This window comes from Rhinoderma darwinii, chromosome 2 (genome assembly GCF_050947455.1).
Source record: "Rhinoderma darwinii isolate aRhiDar2 chromosome 2, aRhiDar2.hap1, whole genome shotgun sequence".
NCBI classification, from domain to species: Eukaryota; Metazoa; Chordata; class Amphibia; order Anura; family Rhinodermatidae; genus Rhinoderma; species Rhinoderma darwinii.
The window spans coordinates 357437916-357456932 of NC_134688.1; the positions used below are offsets into that span (position 1 = coordinate 357437916).

The following is a 19017-nucleotide window of genomic DNA, read 5'->3' on the forward strand; positions in this document are numbered from 1 at the left end:
ATTATTTTGTATTTTTTTTTTTAGATTCTAGATGAAGTAGAGAAAAGGAGGGAGATGTCTACTGCATTAGTATCTCCATTTATGCGCAGTGTTATGGATGCTCCATTTCCTGCACCCGGAAAAACCATAACTGTGAAGAGTTTCCTACCAGGGTCAGGAAATGAGGTATATTTATCAGTTTACGTGGGATATGGATGAATTGAATATCAGATGCCATGTTTCAGGGAGGGTTACTCCATTATTAAATATAGTTCTGACCACACTTTCTAGCCGAATCATCCATCATTTTAGTCAAAGTATAATAAAACCAATTTATCGTTTTACTTCTTCTGAAATTATTAATATATTCTCTTATCTTTTCTAGGTGATTGAGCTATGCAGGCCCATGGATTCTCGACTTGAGCATGTGGACTTTGACTGCTTATTCAGCTGCCTCAGTGTCCACCACCTCATCAAGGTTTTTGCTTCGCTTCTGCTGGAGAGACGGGTTATCTTTGTAGCTGACAAACTTAGGTAAATCCTGTTGGATGTTAGGATAGTATTTTAGGATCAACAAAGACTTAACGTGACAATATAACTTCGCTCTTCCATTCGATCTTACATGAGGAGCATAAAGACGATAATAGCATACTGAGCACCATTAATATAATTAATAAGGCGCGTGCACGAGATTACGCAGGCGTCGAAGAGTTGCCACGCCAAATGTACTGCCCTGTATGCCAGTATTGTAAGCCCATTTTAAGATCGAGTGCAAAGTTACGGTGGCACTTTATTTATTGGTACTAATGTCATTCTCAGTGATTTGACCTTGGCAAAGTTTTTTTTAAAGTTTTCTTATTTTAGAATTAGTATCCCTTTGGTGTAAATTTCAGATCCGTCCTTTACACAATAATTTTGGGACAAATTATTGTTACCTTAGGTCACTTTGTCTATGATTAGTTTTGGTTAAAATTCAGAAATAATGAAATATTTTAGCTGCAAGTTCCTTAAGGAACAACCTTTTAAAAAAAAGAGTATTACATATTTAGTTTGGCTTCGAATCTGATAATCATTTACCTTCGTTTCTCTCTAGTACATTGTCCAAGTGTGCTCATGCAGTTGTTGCCTTGCTTTATCCTTTCACGTGGCAGCACACCTACATCCCTGTCCTTCCAGCTTCCATGATTGACATTGTCTGCTCTCCTACTCCATTCCTTATTGGAATCCTGTCTTGTTCATTACCTCTGCTCAGTGATCTTCCTATTGAAGAGGTGAGTCTAAAGCTTGTATTTGTGTTACCAGCCACAGATAACGTTTTTATTTTTAATGCAAAACCGCTATTTTAGCATTGTAATGACTATTATTAATGGCTTACTGATATACAAGGGCCAGAAAAACCTCTGTGGTTGGCTGGCACATTAAGTTCATAATATCGATTGATCACTCTTTCATATCATTGTCCATTAATAGAGATTTTGGGCAGTGGAATGCCATCGTGAGGGCAAACTACAAAAGTAAACGACTAGGGGACAATCATATGTGATGTCATCACAAACTATGTAGATGCAATCATCATGTCAAATACAATTATGTAGATGCTTCTGATACTTAGGTACTGGGAGACCTACTATAGTTCTGGGAGGTAGTAATGTAGCCTGGCAAATGTGTATATTTCCTATATGGAATTTATTTTCTAACTGTACAGAAAAAACCCATTGAGCCTTGAGGACACAACGATTTTTTCATTACTGTGTTCCAAGAGCCAATACATTTTTAGTTTTTCTAAGACATAAATGACATGTCAACTTTATTATTTGGATCATTACCATTACAGCGATAACAAATTCATATTGTTTTTTTTTTTTTTATGTTTTACTACTTTCGCGCAATAAAAAACTGAAAGAAATAATTTGTTTTTGTGTCGCTGCTTTTTTTTTTTTTACCGTTGTTTGAGCTATTTGGGTAGTTTTTATTTTCTTTATGGTGCTCTACGTGCAGGATAAATAACATTTTATAGTATGGGGTACGGCAATAGCAATCATGTGTACTTTTTTAAATATTCATTTTTTCCTGCGTTTTTTTTCCTTTTTTTCTTTGAGGTTTTAAAAATATATATTTTTAACCATCTCGGGGTTTAAAAGGCCATGATCAGAACCATCTGCGATTGTTGCAGCAGATTGTCAGTTGTAATATACACATCATCCCCGCACTATACATTTATGGTGCTTTGCGATAAATACATAGTGCCTGTGCCGTAAATGTTTGGCAGTTGTCGCCAAGGGGTTAAATAGGAAAAGTTTTTTTGTATATTAAAAATATATTCCTCGACATTATTAAGCAGTTTCTCATAACATGCATAATATTCATTGACTACTATATAGTATTTGGATATTTATTTGTATATTTTTATATTTTTTAGGTATTAATTGTAGATCTGTGTGCAAACAAGTTTCTTAAACAGGTAAAAACTCTTAGATGTCTATGCCAATTACTGCGTTTTACTCTTTACTAATTTATATTCATACATAAATTTATAAACTGTGGGATACAAGATATTCCGACTCCGTAAAGATGCAATTTATAGGTAATTGTTTATTTTTATGGGGGATCTAAGGCCTCATGCACACGACCGTGCTCGTAATTACGACTCATAATTACGAGCGCGGCCGGCCACGGGCAGCCGGCCGTTTTTTCGAGCCGTGCTAACATTATAAAGTATAGTAGCACGGCCCGTAAAATAAAAAAATAGAACATGTTCTATCTTTTTAACGGCACGGGCACTTCCCGTGAGAAAACGGGAAGGTACCCGTGGCCAACAGAAGTCTATGGGCCCGTTATTTCGGGTCGTAATTAGACCCGTAATAACGGGTGTTTTTACGGTCGTGTGCATGAGGCCTAAGAAATACGAAATTGATGGGATTTATTTGAACAAAGCCAATTGTGTAGAGAGGATATTTGATCACAACCGTGATATTTGACTTCATGCAAATCAAACCATCAGTATGTTTGTTGGTTATGGGTGGTGATATTCACTTTAGGTGTATCCTTTTGTACACCAAACCATTATGTGCATTTAGGTCATCTTCTTTCACTTGGGCTCAGGAGGATGTAGGTCCCTGCCCTGTGATTACATACAAGGCCTTTGTAGAGTGGTTGCAAAATGACAGCTCCAATCTAGTCCTGGGGCATTCTTCCAAAGTTAGGGAGTTTACTAGATGTACCATCTGGCTTATTTCCAACTCTTCCGCCCTTTAGTACAGTGCTGAGTGCACAATGCACGTTTTACTTGTCTGGCTTCATCTTGCCCATTTGATGATTATAATTTGGACACTTGGTTTGAAGTTGCCACCTTACTATGATACATTTGTGTATACATACAAATGATTAATCTGGGAATAAAATCCTACTGTACAAGACACAAGTTTTTGCATTATTGACATTTATTTATGAGCAACGGAATAAAAAGAAATCTAGAAGGACAGTGTGTGTATGTACCATTGGTTAAGATCCTAGATATTATACAAGCTCTGTTTGGTAATACATAAGACGTATAATATTATTAATATTCATTCTTCACAGGTATCGGATGAAGATGACATTTTACCTCACAAGCTCCAGGCGGCTCTGGTCCAGATCTTGGAGCAAAGAAATGACATCATGTATCATGAACAACATTTCACAGAAGGTGAGCGAGTGGTGTTTTTGCACCATGTGAGATTTTATGTGATCAAAAACTGAAATTGTGATCCTTCAGAGTTTGATCTCTGTCTATTCATTTACAAAAGTCCCTCATTAATATTAATTTGGGACTAGAATAACATGAGCTGCAATACCAGAAACAGTCAATGGATAAGTGATGTTGTTTTTGGATAATAGCAGCCATACTTTTCTTACCATACAACCTCTAACATTTTTGTATGCTTGTGTTTCTATACATAAATGACATAGGGGACATATTGAGGATCTACTTTACAATTTGAAAGTGTAGCTCCACTTTGGAGGTCCAACTTTTATCCTTTTATAGTCCTTTCCTAATATACATTCATTAGCACATATACTCAATTTCAGTCATAGAGCTATTTGTCTCTATGGAGCCTGCAGCTACTACAAATATCTGAAGTGGCAAATATGCAGATCTTCTTTACAAAGTTATATAGACTAACCATTAAGTATAATTATTGAAGCTGCTGTTATATCTCCCAAACCTTCATGTAATAAAATCAATTCATTTAAGCCTACTTCTATTACTATTGTTACATTTAAAAAAGGTTGCCCGCTTTGGACAATCCCTACTTGTTGGAAGGGTCTCTTAAAAATGAGCTGATCGGAAAGTGTCGACCTGCTAGAACTCCCAGCGATCAACTGTTATCTGTGAAGAAACCTGGCAATAAGTGTTCAGTTCTGCAGCAGTGCCACCACAGGGGAAATTAAGCATTACACAATGCCCAATTACATTCATATCAATAGGTTTTATGTGTAATGAAGGACAAGACAGGTCCTCCAAAGTGGGAGACACTCTTTGTAATCACTTTTAACTCTGGCCAATATAGGGAACTTAAACAGAAGATCCCCCTTTATTAACTCAGAATTCCCTAGGGTAGATGAAAATAAGCTTTTCCAAACTAGACAACCCCTTTTTAATAATTGTAATTATTTTTTTCCTTTTCAGAAGATGTTAGTCTGAATTCTTTGGTATCAGAAGCTTTTGTATGGTTCTTCGTGGAGATAGTTGGGCATTATTCCCTGCACATGTATGTGAATGAGAAGGGAGAGCGCATTTTTCAAAGAGAACTGTTCCGCAAGTCACATACTTCCAGGAGTGTACGGCAGTTCCTTGACCTCTTCATGGAGACTCAGATGTTTGCAGGTTTTACACAGGACAGAGAACTGAGGAAAAGTGTGGTGAAAGGTGTGGAAAGTGTAACAATTTTTACTGTACCAAAATTAACACTTTATACTGTTGTAGGCCATTGAGAAAACAACCCATATTGATTCCATCAGTGCTTGGCAATTCAATGCGATGATGGGTCTTTCATTGGCCTAGTAGCAGTACAGGCAGTTGATATCATTGAAGAGGTACTGACATGGAAGCCAAGGCTTTCTCCATTAATGTTTCTTTTTAACTTCGTACTAAGGCTATGTTCACACATCACAGATTTGTCTTTGGCAAATCCATTGTGGATTTTTCAGAAAAGCTAAATATTAAGTTATCTGGGATAAATTTTAATCTTTTAATAACTACGGTAAATATTTTTTTTTTTTCATTAATCAAGCAATTATTCGCTTTTGGTAGATCTGCTCCCCTGTATGTCATAATCTACCAAAATTGGATCCTTAAAAAAGTTGCACAAATTATTATTTTTTCAATGCTATTGTCACTCCTATTCATAGGGAGTCACAAATTACAGCACCTATTATAATGTATAAATGACATAGATATTAACATACTGAAAAGTCTTTACATACATCCATAGAACAGGATCCAACAGGTCTTTCCCTTTTTTTTACTGAGTAGAATGTCACCGCAGGCTCAAAACTCCCACTGAAATTAATAGGGACATTACCAGAAACATTTCTGTATGTTCCCATATGCACACAAATGCAAAAGTACTTTTTAGATACGTTTTTTTTCCCACTAGTACTAAATTATGGACTAATGTATCAAATGCAATTACATGTATTAGTGATGGTAGTGTTTTTCTCCTATACTGTAAAGTAACTATGACAGAAATATTTACATGGAAATTTTTCTCTTTATCTGATTCAGGACTTTTTGAGGTGCGGGCCTGTGAGTATATGAAGACTCTCCCTGAAACAGAACCCAGCGGAGTCAACAAGTTTTTGAAAGGCCTAAGTATGTCTGATTCCATCCCATGTTTTTTTTTCTCTTTTTGCATTTCCTTAGTTAAGATAATAAAGGGACAAGTCTGTTTTAAGACACATATGCCACTTTTATTGTATTCAGAAATGTGATTACCGTACCTTCGTGGTAACTGATAAAAGTTTATTTTGGGTAAATTCTTGTCAATTGTGCTCAAATTAAGAGACCTTATAAGGTCTTTTTAAATGATTGGGCATGAAAATAATCCTTTTATAGTACTATAGCTAGTTTCTAGGATAACTGCAATAAGCTTGCTTCTGAATTCTACCATGCAGATGTGTCATGCTTTCTTACATCATAACCATTTATGCCAGATGACCTGGTGCTAATTTGGAGGGTAAGCACCTATTATCCATACTGGTCATAAAGTGGGAGGTTAATTTAAAGGGAACCTGTCACCAGCATTTCACTTATAGAACTCTACTCACCCCTCGCTGGCCGCTGCTGCCAAAAGTTCATCGGCGTTATCCCCTCTCCTAAACTCTTCCTCCAACCGTAAATAATGGTCTGCAAACATTTTGCATCTTTTATGGTAATAATTCGGCAGTCTCGTTCATTCCTCTTCTTATGCCTGCCCACCGACGAAAACTGGCCCGTCCTGAATGCCAAAATCTTGTCTGAGAGAGCACGCATGCACCTGTCATGTATGGTCCAACACCCTTCCCTGCTTCGTCCGGGGCTTAAATCTATTTACTGTGCATGTACCGCTATGGTGTCCTGTTGTGCGTATGCACCAGAACAGGACGTTGATGCGCGAGTGCGAGATTTTGTTGTGATGGGGGAGGCGTGGAGCTGTCAATCAAAAGTAAGGAGGTGAGGTTAACTCGGAAAGGCTTCAGGAATGAAGATATGACTCTTTTCGAACGAAGATATGACTCTTTCATGCTCATTAGCATACAGAGTGGGAACACTAAAAAATTGAATATTAAAGGTACAAAGCCTACTTAGAAGATAACTATAGGTTACGTAATAGTATAATATGTGAAATACTGGTGACAGGTTCCCTTTAAGGGGTGGAGTGACCATTTGGGCATTGGCCTGGGGGCCCATGGCAAGAGGGCACCTACAGCCCCTTTAATCAGTTACAACACTCCTTGAACTTTAGGTGAAGTAATAAGTACTCCCTAAATGTAATGTATTAACCCCAACCAAGTGTATCATGGTTATAATGGTTTCTAAGGGCCCATGAGCTTTAATGCCTTGGGGCCAGATCAACCTTAGTCTGCAAACGGTTGAATTACATGTTTTTATGTACTCATTAGCTAAGCTTATTATTAGACATTAGTGCACATTGCAGGTGGTATTACGGGGTTAGTGAGCTATTCACATGTAGAGCCGATTCATAGTAGAATAACATTATGTACTCGCTGTACTAAATAGAGACACATAAGAATTTTAGATTAGTCAACAGCAGCATGGTGGCAGTTTCCAGGTGATTGTTTTTCTATATCTCCAAATAAAGTTCTAAAACTGGACGTTGCACAAAAATATCACTCAAGCTCTATAATCTTTTTTTCAATTTGTGACAATCTATAAAGGGCATTGGAAAAGGGGAAAGTTTAAAAAATTAGGGGAAATATCAACATTGTGTTACATTATGTAATTTTGTATAACACCAAATGTTTCTTTTTTGCAGGTAATAAAATGAAGTTTCTTCAAAAGAAATAAAGGAACCTAAAACATTGCTGCTCTGTGCTATGGAGTTGTCACTTCTTGGCTCTCCCATATGGTTTTTGACAGCTTCCATCAGGATTATTCTAATTCCTTGGCCTGTACTAGAATGAGGAAACATTTGAAAAAAAAGAAAACTGTGATGTGAACAATATCCTCATTAATTACCACGAGAAATAGCTGGATTCCTTGAAGACCTATTTCATATAAGACAAGAAGGGAAATTTTAGAATTTGCTGGATGTCTCCAGGCTGTTTGAAAAAGCATTTACATGAACTAATCATTCTTTGGGAGTATTACATTTAGGATGACCAAAATGTACACCCTGAACGAAGATATGAAGAGACTGGAATTTATTTTACCAAGACTCTTATTGGATCGAGTTGGACGGTAGTTTAAATATTGTCGTCAAACAAAATGGATGAATACTCTGATAAACTTATGTGCCATGAGGACCGACTTGCAATTTAGAATGCTTAGTGAATGACCATGAACATTTACGGAGGAGATTACTAATAAAGAATGGACTCAGAAGATGTAAAAAGGAGAAAAAGACAGTGAAATGTTGTAAAAGCACTTCCTATAATTTATATGTAAATAGTGGACGAAACAGAACTTTTTCTTTCCTACGAATAAATGACGCTGTACATAAATCTTTGCGCACTTCTGTATATACGAATACTGTAATACACTGGACTGCCAAATGCAATATTCCGTGTGGCAGATATGTAAAGCTCCTACAATTAGTTGTCACTTATAACTGTGAAATGTCCCATAATGGACACTGCTCTGTAAGTAGTATTACTGTATAACGTGAAGGACAGTGCTGTTCTCATTACTGATGCCACATCTGCCATTGGGCGTGTATGTGGAATATATGAATAAAATATAGAAATGCACTTTATTTAGCATATTACAAATTGTTATATGATTTGTAGGTATAGTTTGGGACTAAATAAAACCTTGATGGTCTATCTGTACAATAGACAACCAATGCTTGATCTTGGGACCACCGCCAGTCAGCAGAGCGAGACCGCGCACCCGCTAGAATATCCACAGTATCTACATTGTTTATGAAGGCTCATCTGTACATCCCGGATAACCCTTTTAGGCTTCCTGCACACGTAGTTGCATGTTATGATTGGATTTGCCTGCAAATTTCACCACTTCTACTTTGAAGAGGGTAAAATCCGCAGTAAACATCCAGAACAGACTGCTGCGGATTTAAAAATGTTCAGCAGCATGTGGATGACATTTTTTTTTAAACTCATCCACTTGCCCGCAACAGTCTTCCGATGCGGGTTTTCCGCATGCGGGTCCCTGCGGAAAATCCGCAATACATCCGCTACGTGTGCAGGGGCCTCAAAATGAAGGTTTAGACATGTCAGGAGATTACACTGGTGGGGATTCTTGCGGCTGCACCATGTTGCCCCTGTGCCATGACATCATCTCGACTCATGGACCCCACCAAAAGACATCTGATGTTTAAAGGTGTGGCCTTATTTTAGTGCCTTTTTCAAGTGCTAGTTTTACATTTACGTTGTTCTTTTAAGTTTGAGAAATTTAGCTTTTCTTAATACTTCTGTTTAGATCACGATAGTTTATATGGGTTCATACAACAAATTCAACTACAGTATAAATATATTGACATAATACAAAAATATAACTACTGTCCTTTTTAATTTTTTAATTGACCCTGACCTTGGAAATGCACAGAGGGTGACCTCTATACGATCCATACATGTGGACTCTTTGGCCTTATTCACACGAACGTGTTTAACGTCCGTGATACGCGCGTGAAAATCACGCACGTCGCACGGACCTATGTTAGTCAATGGGGCCGTTCAGACATTCCGTGATTTTCACGCAGTGTGTGTCCGCTGCATAAAACTCACGACATGACCTATACTTGGCCGTTTTTCGCGCATCACGCACCCATTGAAGTCAATGGGTAAGTGAAAATCACGCGCAACACACGGAAGCACTTCCGTATGTTGCGCGTGATTCGCGCAACTGTAGATAAAGAAATGAAGGAAAAAATAATGGCACTTCCTTCATTTCTTTTTCTAAACATCAAAACCGCGTGTCATAAGGATAGCATATGCGTGAAAATCACGCAGCCACGCACCATTCACTGACGACACACGGAACTGCAACGCGCGCAAAATGCACACGTTCGTGTGAATAAGGCCTTAGGATGAGTCTTGCATGATCCACAAGTATGGTGTTATATACTTTCTTCTTGGGCTTTTTCCTTAGTATCAATGGTGCCATATATATATATATGTATGTGTGTATGTATGTATGTATGTATGTATATATATATGTATACATACATACACACACACAGGTTTAAATATACAGAGTTCTAGAAACATTTCCTAGAGCTGCTTAGTAAATTAAAAAATACTCTCACAATTTTAATAGCTCAAATTGCACCTGAAATGCCACACAATCCGCATGTGGATTGTGTGGTGGTTTAGCTGTGATTTGAGCAAATTTCCTCAACCACTTTTGTCCTCAGGCACTTGCCCTGCCTTGTGTGAACAAGGGCTAAGGACATTTTTTTCTTTATAAATTTGATGCATTTTCCTCCAGCGCAAATTATTTTAAGACTAGCATTTGAAACGCCAGTCTTATATATTTTCCCCATTGTATTGTTTTTAGCTTCTAACACGGGATGGTTTAGGAGGTGTAGGGTAGATGATAGGGGCAAGGTTAGGAAGAATCACAAATCGGAAAAATCTGTAGCTGAGGGTGCTTCCATAATTGAGGCTCCTGAATGGCAAATAGTTATTATTTTTCCCCCAAAAGCAGTACGTTTATAAAATACTGTTGTCTTTTTACAGACAGGATTAAAATGAACTCTCAAGAAGGGCCATATACCTTTTATATTATTAAATATCTTTCACATAAAATGGATTATGTAAACAATGTTATATGACTGCAAGGTTTTACTATATACTGCATACTATAACCTACCAAAGGAGATATAGATTTACAGATCAGGTTGTATTCTACCTAAAATATCTTTATCTGTTTATGCAGTTTATAGACTGGGCTCCTTTTCTGCCAGTCCTCTGTTAAACTAACCTGCTATCTGTTAGACTACGACTATTTAACCCTTTTCATGTCTTGAAAGTATAGTGCATAAGCTTGAAAACATTTACTTTGTACACAGTAATACAGTAATAGTAGGTTTCACATATGTTGAAAACGTGGCTCATATTGAGCTTATATGTATATGTCTATTATTATTATTGCATACTGTTCAACTTTTCTAGCACCCGTATAATTAACTCATGTTTTTATACGGGTACGGAAATATAAATAAAGTGTTTACATGAAACTTTGATTTTTGTCTTGTCTCAGTTAAAAGTTTTTGTTTCCCAACTTCACAACCCAGGTTCATATGCCCTATTAGGGCATATAGACATCATAGAAGGAAGCCTCCGCTCCGGACTTCCCCTATCAGCCAGAGCCGACAGCCGCTGCAAACAGTGGCTCCTGCTCTGGCAGGCTAGGCACGACCAACTCAATGGGTTGTCACGTAATAATAAATTTGTCCTGCATGGTTTGCTGCAGGGGAAATCAGTGGTCACATGCAGCTTCCCTGGTGATAACAGCTGATTGGCAGGACCAGTCTGACCGGGTCAATCAGCTGATCACTGAAGTGGCTACAGTCTGCAAAAGGGTTATCCAGTTGGGAGTTGGGACAACCCCTTTAATCTGTCTAGCATAATGTGTGAATCACTGCGCCCCTGAAAATAATAGCACTATAGACTGTGCCCCTGAATATAATTGGGACATTTCGTGAACCTGAAATACATTTGGCTCAACCAATGTGCCCCTGAAAATAAAGCAGCACTCACAAAGTTCTCAATGAAAAAATACTGTCACATGTTGGGCCCTCCGAAAATAGTGCTACAGACTGTGACGCATGAAAATAAAGCCACACACACACACACACACACACACACACACACACACACTGTGCCCTCTAAAAATAGTGCCACACACTTGGCCCCCTGTAAAAAGAAGTGCCACACACAGAGCCCTTATAGTGCCACCCAAAGTGCCCCCTGTAGCTAGTGCCACCCACAGTGCCCTTGTAAAACGTGCCTTCCACAGTGCCCCTTTTTAAACCCTGCCACACACTATTCCTGTAGAGCGTGCCAAATACAGTGCCTCCCTGTAGATAGTGCCACACACTGTCCACTTTTAGACAGTGCCACACACAATATCTACTGTAGAGTGCCACACAAAATGATAGTCCAGCTGATATTTTAAGGTTTCTTATATTCGATTGTACTATTGATTTATGGGGGAAAAAATTTAAATTGTTACACTTTAAGTATCTATAGTATATTCCTAGACTGACTTCTCCAACACGTCCCTCTGTTGTCCTGTTAGAGGCCCCCTTGCACACGTACGTAGCCGTAATCACAGTCTGTGATGACTATCACGGATGGCTGTGGACAGTTGCCCGCATCTGCGGGCTGAGCTCCCATTATAAAGTATAGGAGCACGGTCCGTAAATTAAAAAAATAGGACATGTCCTTTTTTTTGCGGACTTTAAATATATGGGAAGGTATCCGTGGGCCACAGAAATGAGTGGATCAATTTTTACGGATCCATAATTGCGGATCAAAATTATGGTTGTGTGCACTCCCATGTGCAGAAACCCTAGCAAATATATTTTGAACTATTTAGCTACTACTGAATATTCATTTGGGTTTCCGCCCATATCCTCTTAGAATACATAGTTTTAACAGCTGCCTCTTCATAATGACAACTGACTAGCCTGACCTCACATTGACAGAGCACACCCACATGACTGTTCTGCCCAAACTGCTACTCCTACCTTTAAAGAAGCTTGTTGTGTGGGAGGAAAAGTAATTTAAAGCCAATGCTTTGTTCCAGACAAAATTTATTAACAATATAATTAACATACCTTCATAGACGGCCCCTTAATATTAGGAGGAGACTTGAACGTAACACTTGATCCTCTGCTGGATTCTTCAACTAAAAAAAAAATCAGCTTTGTCAGGTAGAGCACTAAAGCATATTCAAAAATCCATACATTCTCTCACACTCGTAGACACATGGAGACATACACAGCCTGGTGATACTGATTATCAGTGGCGGATTAAATAGACCATAGGCCCTGGGCTGTTACCCAAACTTGGGCCCCCCTTCTCCACCATGCTGTAACTATTGTTAATACTACCTTTTTGTGCAAGTATTAACAAATGGGTGTTACGTTTCACCTTGTCAAAGGGCTGTGTCCCTACATACTGACAGTATCACACTGTGTAGTGACACATCCTCCTGACAAGGGGAATAGTAACACACATTTGTCTATCAGTCCTGGACTGCACAAAGACTTTTTGTGAAATACCATGATTTCCTATAATAAACATGTCCGGAGAGGTGACAGATTCTCTATAAATCCAGTGACTCACAGGTGACGATGTCTCAGATTCTAGTATTTTTTTTCTCTTTTCTCCACTCGGTCCAGACTTCATGACAACTGTATCCGGCCATGACCCATTTCTGCAGAATTTGCCACTCAGATGTCTTCAGCTCCTCACTTCTCCAACATTTCCCCACCTATAAATGAAGATAAAATTATCATGGTGCCACACACTGTGCCCTTAAATATAATATCACCATACACTGCGCCCCTGAATAAAATTGGGTCCAACACTGTAAAGTAAAGCACCACATACACAGTGCCCCCTGTACATAGTGCCACACACAGCCTCTGTAGCTAGCATCACACACACCACCTGTAGATAGTGACACACACAAACAGCCCCTGTAGATAGCGTTAGGGCCGCACAGCCCCCTCCCAAGTAGCCCCTTCCCAGGTAGTGCCACACAGCCCCCTCCTTCCAGGTAGTGCCACACAGCCCCCTCATCCCAAGTAGTGCCAGACAGCCCCCTCCTCCCAGGTAGTGCCAGACAGCCACCATAACTGGTAGTGCCACACAGGCACCCTCCCTGGTAGTGCCACGCCTTTGGGGTTCCCTCTAGCCAGAGCATTGCCAACGCTCTGGCTGGGGATTCCACTTCAGGAGAAGCCCCTGACATCACTGACTCACTGTCACTATATGGACAGTGTTGTCAGGGGCAACCCTAGAGCCATAGTCCCGGGCAGAGCAGTACTAGCACTCTTCCTGGGACTCCTGCTCTGATCCTGACATCACTGTCCATAAATGGATAGTGACGTCCGGAGCAGAGCTGAAGTCCCGTGCAGAGTGCTAGTAAATTCTCTGCTCCGGTACTCCGGCTCTGGGGAAGACCCTGACACCACTGTCGATATATGGCTAGTGATGTCAGAGGCAATCCCAGAGCAAAAGTCCCGGGGAAGAGCGCTACTTGCACTCTGCCTGGGACACTGCTCTGCTCCTGACAACACTGTCCATATATGGACAGTGATGTCAGGTGCTTTCCCAGAGATGGAGTCCCGGAGCAGAGCTGCTTCCTATATGGACAGTGATGTCAGGAGGAGACCAAGAGCCCCAGGCAGAGCGCTAGAAGCAGCTCTTTTCCGGCACTCCGTCTCTAGGGAAGCCCCTGACAGTCAGGGGATTCCCCAGGGACGGAATCCCGGAGCAGTGCCGCCTCTAACGCTCTGCCTGGAACGACGACTATCCTCCTGACATTACTGCCCATATACGGACAGTGATGTCAGGGGCTTTCCCAGAGACTGAGTCCTGGAGCAGAGCCGATAGCGCGCTGCCTCGGACTCATTCTGTCTTCCTGACATCACTGTCCATATATGGACAGTGAAGCCGTAACAATGGCAGCGCCAGCACCCGGCGGCCGAGTGGGCTCCCCAAGGGTAGTGGGTCCCGGCACTTGCTTGGGTTCACCGGGTGCTGGCGCCGGCCCTGGATTTCATCACACACAGCCCTCCCTGTAGATAGCGCCACACACACTGCCCCTGTGGAAAGTGTCACACACAGCCCCCCTGTAGATAGCACCACACAAAGCCCCCTGTAGATAGCATCAGACACAGCCCCCTGTAGATAGCATCAGACAGACCCCTGAATATAGCATCAGACACAGCCCCCTGTAGATAGTGCACACCCCCTGTAGATAGTGCCACACAGCCCTCCCCCTCTTGTAACTAGTGCCACACAGCCCCCTGTAATATATAGTGCCACACAACCCCACTTGTATATAGTTCCACACAGTCCCCCCTGTATATAGTACCACACAGCCCCCCTCCCTTGTCCACAGTGCCACACATCCCCCCTTGTAAATAGTGCCACACAGGCCTCTCCTTGCTTATAGTGCCAACCAGGCCTCCACTGGCATATAGTGCCACACAGCCCCCCTTATATATAGTGCCACACAGCCCCCCTTTTATATAGTGCCTCACAGCCCCAGCTTGTATATGGTGCCTCAGAGCCCCATCCCTTGAATACAGTCCAACACAGCTCCCCCCTTGTATATAGTTCCATACAGCCCCCTCCCTTGTATATAGTGCCACACAGCCCCCCTCCCTTGTATATAGTGCCACACAGCCCTCCACTAGCATATAGTGCCACACAGTCCCCCTTGTATATAGTGTCAGACAACCCCCCTCCCTTGTATATAGTGCCACACAGCCCCCTCTTGTAGATAGTGCCACACAGCCCTCCCCTGGCATATAGTGCCACACAACCCCCCTTATATATAGTGCCACACAGCCTCCCTTGTATATAGTGCCACACAGCCCGCCCCCTTGTATATAGTGTCACACTGCACCCTCCCTTGAATACAGTCAAACACAGCTCCCCCTTGTATATAGTTCCATACAGCCCCCATCCCTTTTATATAGTCACACAGCTCCCCCTTGTATATAGTGCCACATGCCCCCTCCCTTGTATACAGTGCCACACAGCTCTTCCCCTTGTAGATAGTGCCATACAGCCCTCCCCTTGCATATATGCCTGACAGCCCTTTTATATATATAGTGCCACACAGCCCCCCCTTGTATATAGTGCCACACAGCCCTCCTTGTATATAGTGCCACACATCCCCCCATGTATATAGTGCCTCACAGCCCCCCTTGTATATAGTGCCACACAGCCCCCTCCCTTGAATACAGTCCAACACAGCTCCCCCTTGTATATAGTTCCATACAGCCCCCCTCCCTTGTATATAGTGCCACACAACCACCTTTGTATATAGTGCCCCACAGCCCCCATTGCATATAGTGCCACACAGCCACCTCCCTTGTATATAGTGCCACACTTCCCCCTTGTATATAGTGCCGCACAGCCCCCTGTATATAGTGCCACACAGCCCCCTCCCTTGAATACAGTTTCACACAGCTCCCCCTTGTATTTAGTGCCACACAGCCCCAATCCACTGTATACAGTGTCACACAGCCCTCCTTGTATATAGTGCCACACATCCCCCCTTGTATATAGTTCCTCACAGCCCCCCTTGTATATAGTGCCACACAGCCTTGAATACAGTCTTACACAGCTCCCCCTTGTATATAGTTCCATACAGCCCCTTCCCTTTAATATAGTGCCACACAGCCATCCTTGTATATAGTGCCACACATCCCCCTTGTATATAGTTCCATACAGTCCTCTCCCTTTTATATAGTCACACAGCTCCCCCTTGTATATAGTGCCACACGGCCCCCTCCGTTGTATACAGTGCCATACAGCTCTCTCTTGTATATAGTGCCACACCCCCTCCCTTGTATACAGTGCCACACAGCTCTTTCCATTGTAGATAGTGCCACACAGCCCTCCAATTGCATATATGCCTGACAGCCCCTTTATATATAGTGCCACACAGCCCCCCTTGTATATAGTGCCACACATCCCTCCTTGTATATAGTGCCACACATCCCCTCTTGTATATAGTGCCTCACAGACGACCCCCTTGTATATAGTGCCACACAGCCCCCTCCCTTGAATACAGTCCAACACAGCTCCCCCTTGTATATAGTGCCACACAACCCCCCTTGTATATAGTTCCACACAGCCCCCATTGCATATAGTGCCACACAGCCACCTCCCTTGTATATAGTGCCACACAGCCCCATCTTATATATAATGCCACACAGCCCCCCTTGTATATAGTGCCACACAGCCCCCCCATGAATATAGTACTGCACATCCCCCTTGTATGAAGTGCCACACAGCCCCCCTGTATATAGTGCCACACAGCCTCCTCCCTTGTATATGGTGCCACACAGCCCCCTTGTAGATAGTGCCACACAGCCCTCCCCTTGCCTAGAGTGCCACACAGCCCCCCTTGTATATAGTGCCACACAGTCCCCCTGTATATAGTGCCACACAACCCCCTTGTATATAGAGCCACACAGCCCCTCCCTTGAATACAGTGCCACACAGCACCCCTCTTGTATATAGTTCCATACAGCCCCCTCCCTTTTATATAGTGTCACACAGCTCCCCCTTTTATTTAGTGCCATACAGCCCCCCTCCATTGTATACAGTGCCACACAGCCCCCCTTATATATAGTACCACACAGCCCCCCTGTATATAGTGCCACACAGCCACCTCCCCTGTATATAGTGCCACACTGCCCCATCTTATATACAGTGTCACACAGCCCCCTTGTATATAGTACCACACATCCCCCTTGTATGAAGTGCCACAGAGCCCCCCTGCATATAGTGCCACACAGCCTCCTCCCTTGTATATGGTGCCACACAGCCCCCCTTGAAGATAGTGCCACACAGCCCTCCCCCTGCCTATAGTGCCACACAGCCCCCTTGTATATAGTGCCACACATCGCCCTGTATATAGTGCCACACAGCCCCCTCCCTTGTATATAGAGCCACACAGCCCCCTCCCTTGAATACAGTGCCACACAGCACCCCCTTGTAAATAGTTCCATAAAGCCCCTTCCCTTTTATTTAGTGCCACACAGCCCCCTCCATTGTATACAGTGCCACACAGCCCTCCCCTTGCATATAGTGCCACACAGCCTTCCCCTGACATAGTGTCCCACAGTCCCCCTTATATATAGTACTACACAGCCCCCTGTATATAGTGCCACACAGTCCCCCTCCCTTGTATATAGCGCCACGAAGCCCCCTTGTATATAGTGCCACACAGCCCCCTCTCTTATATACAGTGCCACACAGCTCTCCCCCTTGTAGATAGTGCCACACAGCCCTCCCCTTGCATATAGTGCCACACAGCCCCCCTTATAAATAGTGCCACACAGCCCCCCTTGTATATAGTGCCACGCAGCCCCCTTGTATATAGCGCCACACAGCCCCCTCTCTTATATATAGTGCCACACAGCTCTCCCCCTTGTAGATAGTGCCACACAGCCCTCCCCCTGCATATAGTACCACACAGCCCCCCTTATAAATAGTGCCACACAGCCCCCCTTGTATATAGTGCCACACAGCTCTCCTTGTATATAGTGCTACACAGCCCCCTCGCTTGTATACAGTGCCACACAGCCCCCCTTGTATGAAGTGCCACACAGCCCCCTTATATATAGTGCCACACTGCCCCATCTTATATACAGTGTCACACAGCCCCCTTGTATATAGTACCACACATCCCCCTTGTATGAAGTGCCACAGAGCCCCCCTGTATATAGTGCCACACAGCCTCCTCCCTTGTATATGGTGCCACACAGCCCCCCTTGAAGATAGTGCCACACAGCCCTCCCCCTGCCTATAGTGCCACACAGCCCCCCTTGTATATAGTGCCACACATCGCCCTGTATATAGTGCCACACAGCCCCCTCCCTTGTATATAGAGCCACACAGCCCCCTCCCTTGAATACAGTGCCACACAGCACCCCCTTGTAAATAGTTCCATAAAGCCCCTTCCCTTTTATTTAGTGCCACACAGCCCCCTCCGTTGTATACAGTGCCACACAGCCCTCCCCTTGCATACACAGCCCCCCTTATAAATAGTGCCACACAGCCCCCCTTGTATATAGTGCCACACAGCCCTCCTTGTATATAGTGCTACACAGCCCCCTCGCTTGTATACAGTGCCACACAGCCCCACCTTGTATATAGTGCCACACAGCCCCCCTTGTATGAAGTGCCACACAGCCCCTTCCCTTGCATATAGTGCCACGCAGCCCCCTTGTATATAGTGCCACACTGCCCCATCTTATATACAGTGTCACACAGCCCCCTTGTATCTAGTACCACACATCCCCCTTGTATGAAGTGCCACAGAGCCCCCCTGTATATAGTGCCACACAGCCTCCTCCCTTGTATATGGTGCCACACAGCCCCCCTTGAAGATAGTGCCACACAGCCCTCCCCCTGCCTATAGTGCCACACAGCCCCCCTTGTATATAGTGCCACACATCGCCCTGTATATAGTGCCACACAGCCCCCTCCCTTGTATATAGAGCCACACAGCCCCCTCCCTTGAATACAGTGCCACACAGCACCCCCCTTGTATATAGTTCCGTAAAGCCCCTTCCCTTTTATTTAGTGCCACACAGCCCCCTCCGTTGTATA

At 42.9% G+C, this 19017-nt stretch overlaps 1 protein-coding gene across 2 annotated transcripts in view; it reads left to right on the forward strand.

Moving 5' to 3' along the window:
• The window catches only part of DENND2C (DENN domain containing 2C), a 37757-nt gene extending 26871 nt beyond the window's left edge, over nucleotides 1-10886 (forward strand). The window contains exons 12-19 of one of the 2 annotated variants that reach the window (XM_075853817.1): nucleotides 25-165; nucleotides 365-513; nucleotides 1073-1250; nucleotides 2399-2440; nucleotides 3559-3664; nucleotides 4649-4888; nucleotides 5747-5833; nucleotides 7497-10886. In XM_075853817.1, coding sequence (XP_075709932.1) covers nucleotides 25-165; nucleotides 365-513; nucleotides 1073-1250; nucleotides 2399-2440; nucleotides 3559-3664; nucleotides 4649-4888; nucleotides 5747-5833; nucleotides 7497-7528 — 975 coding nt within the window. In that variant the 3' untranslated portion in view covers nucleotides 7529-10886. The remainder of the gene's footprint in view (nucleotides 1-24; nucleotides 166-364; nucleotides 514-1072; nucleotides 1251-2398; nucleotides 2441-3558; nucleotides 3665-4648; nucleotides 4889-5746; nucleotides 5834-7496) is intronic. The other variant, XM_075853818.1, reaches the window with a different exon arrangement.
• The last annotated feature ends 8131 nt before the right edge of the window (nucleotides 10887-19017 follow it).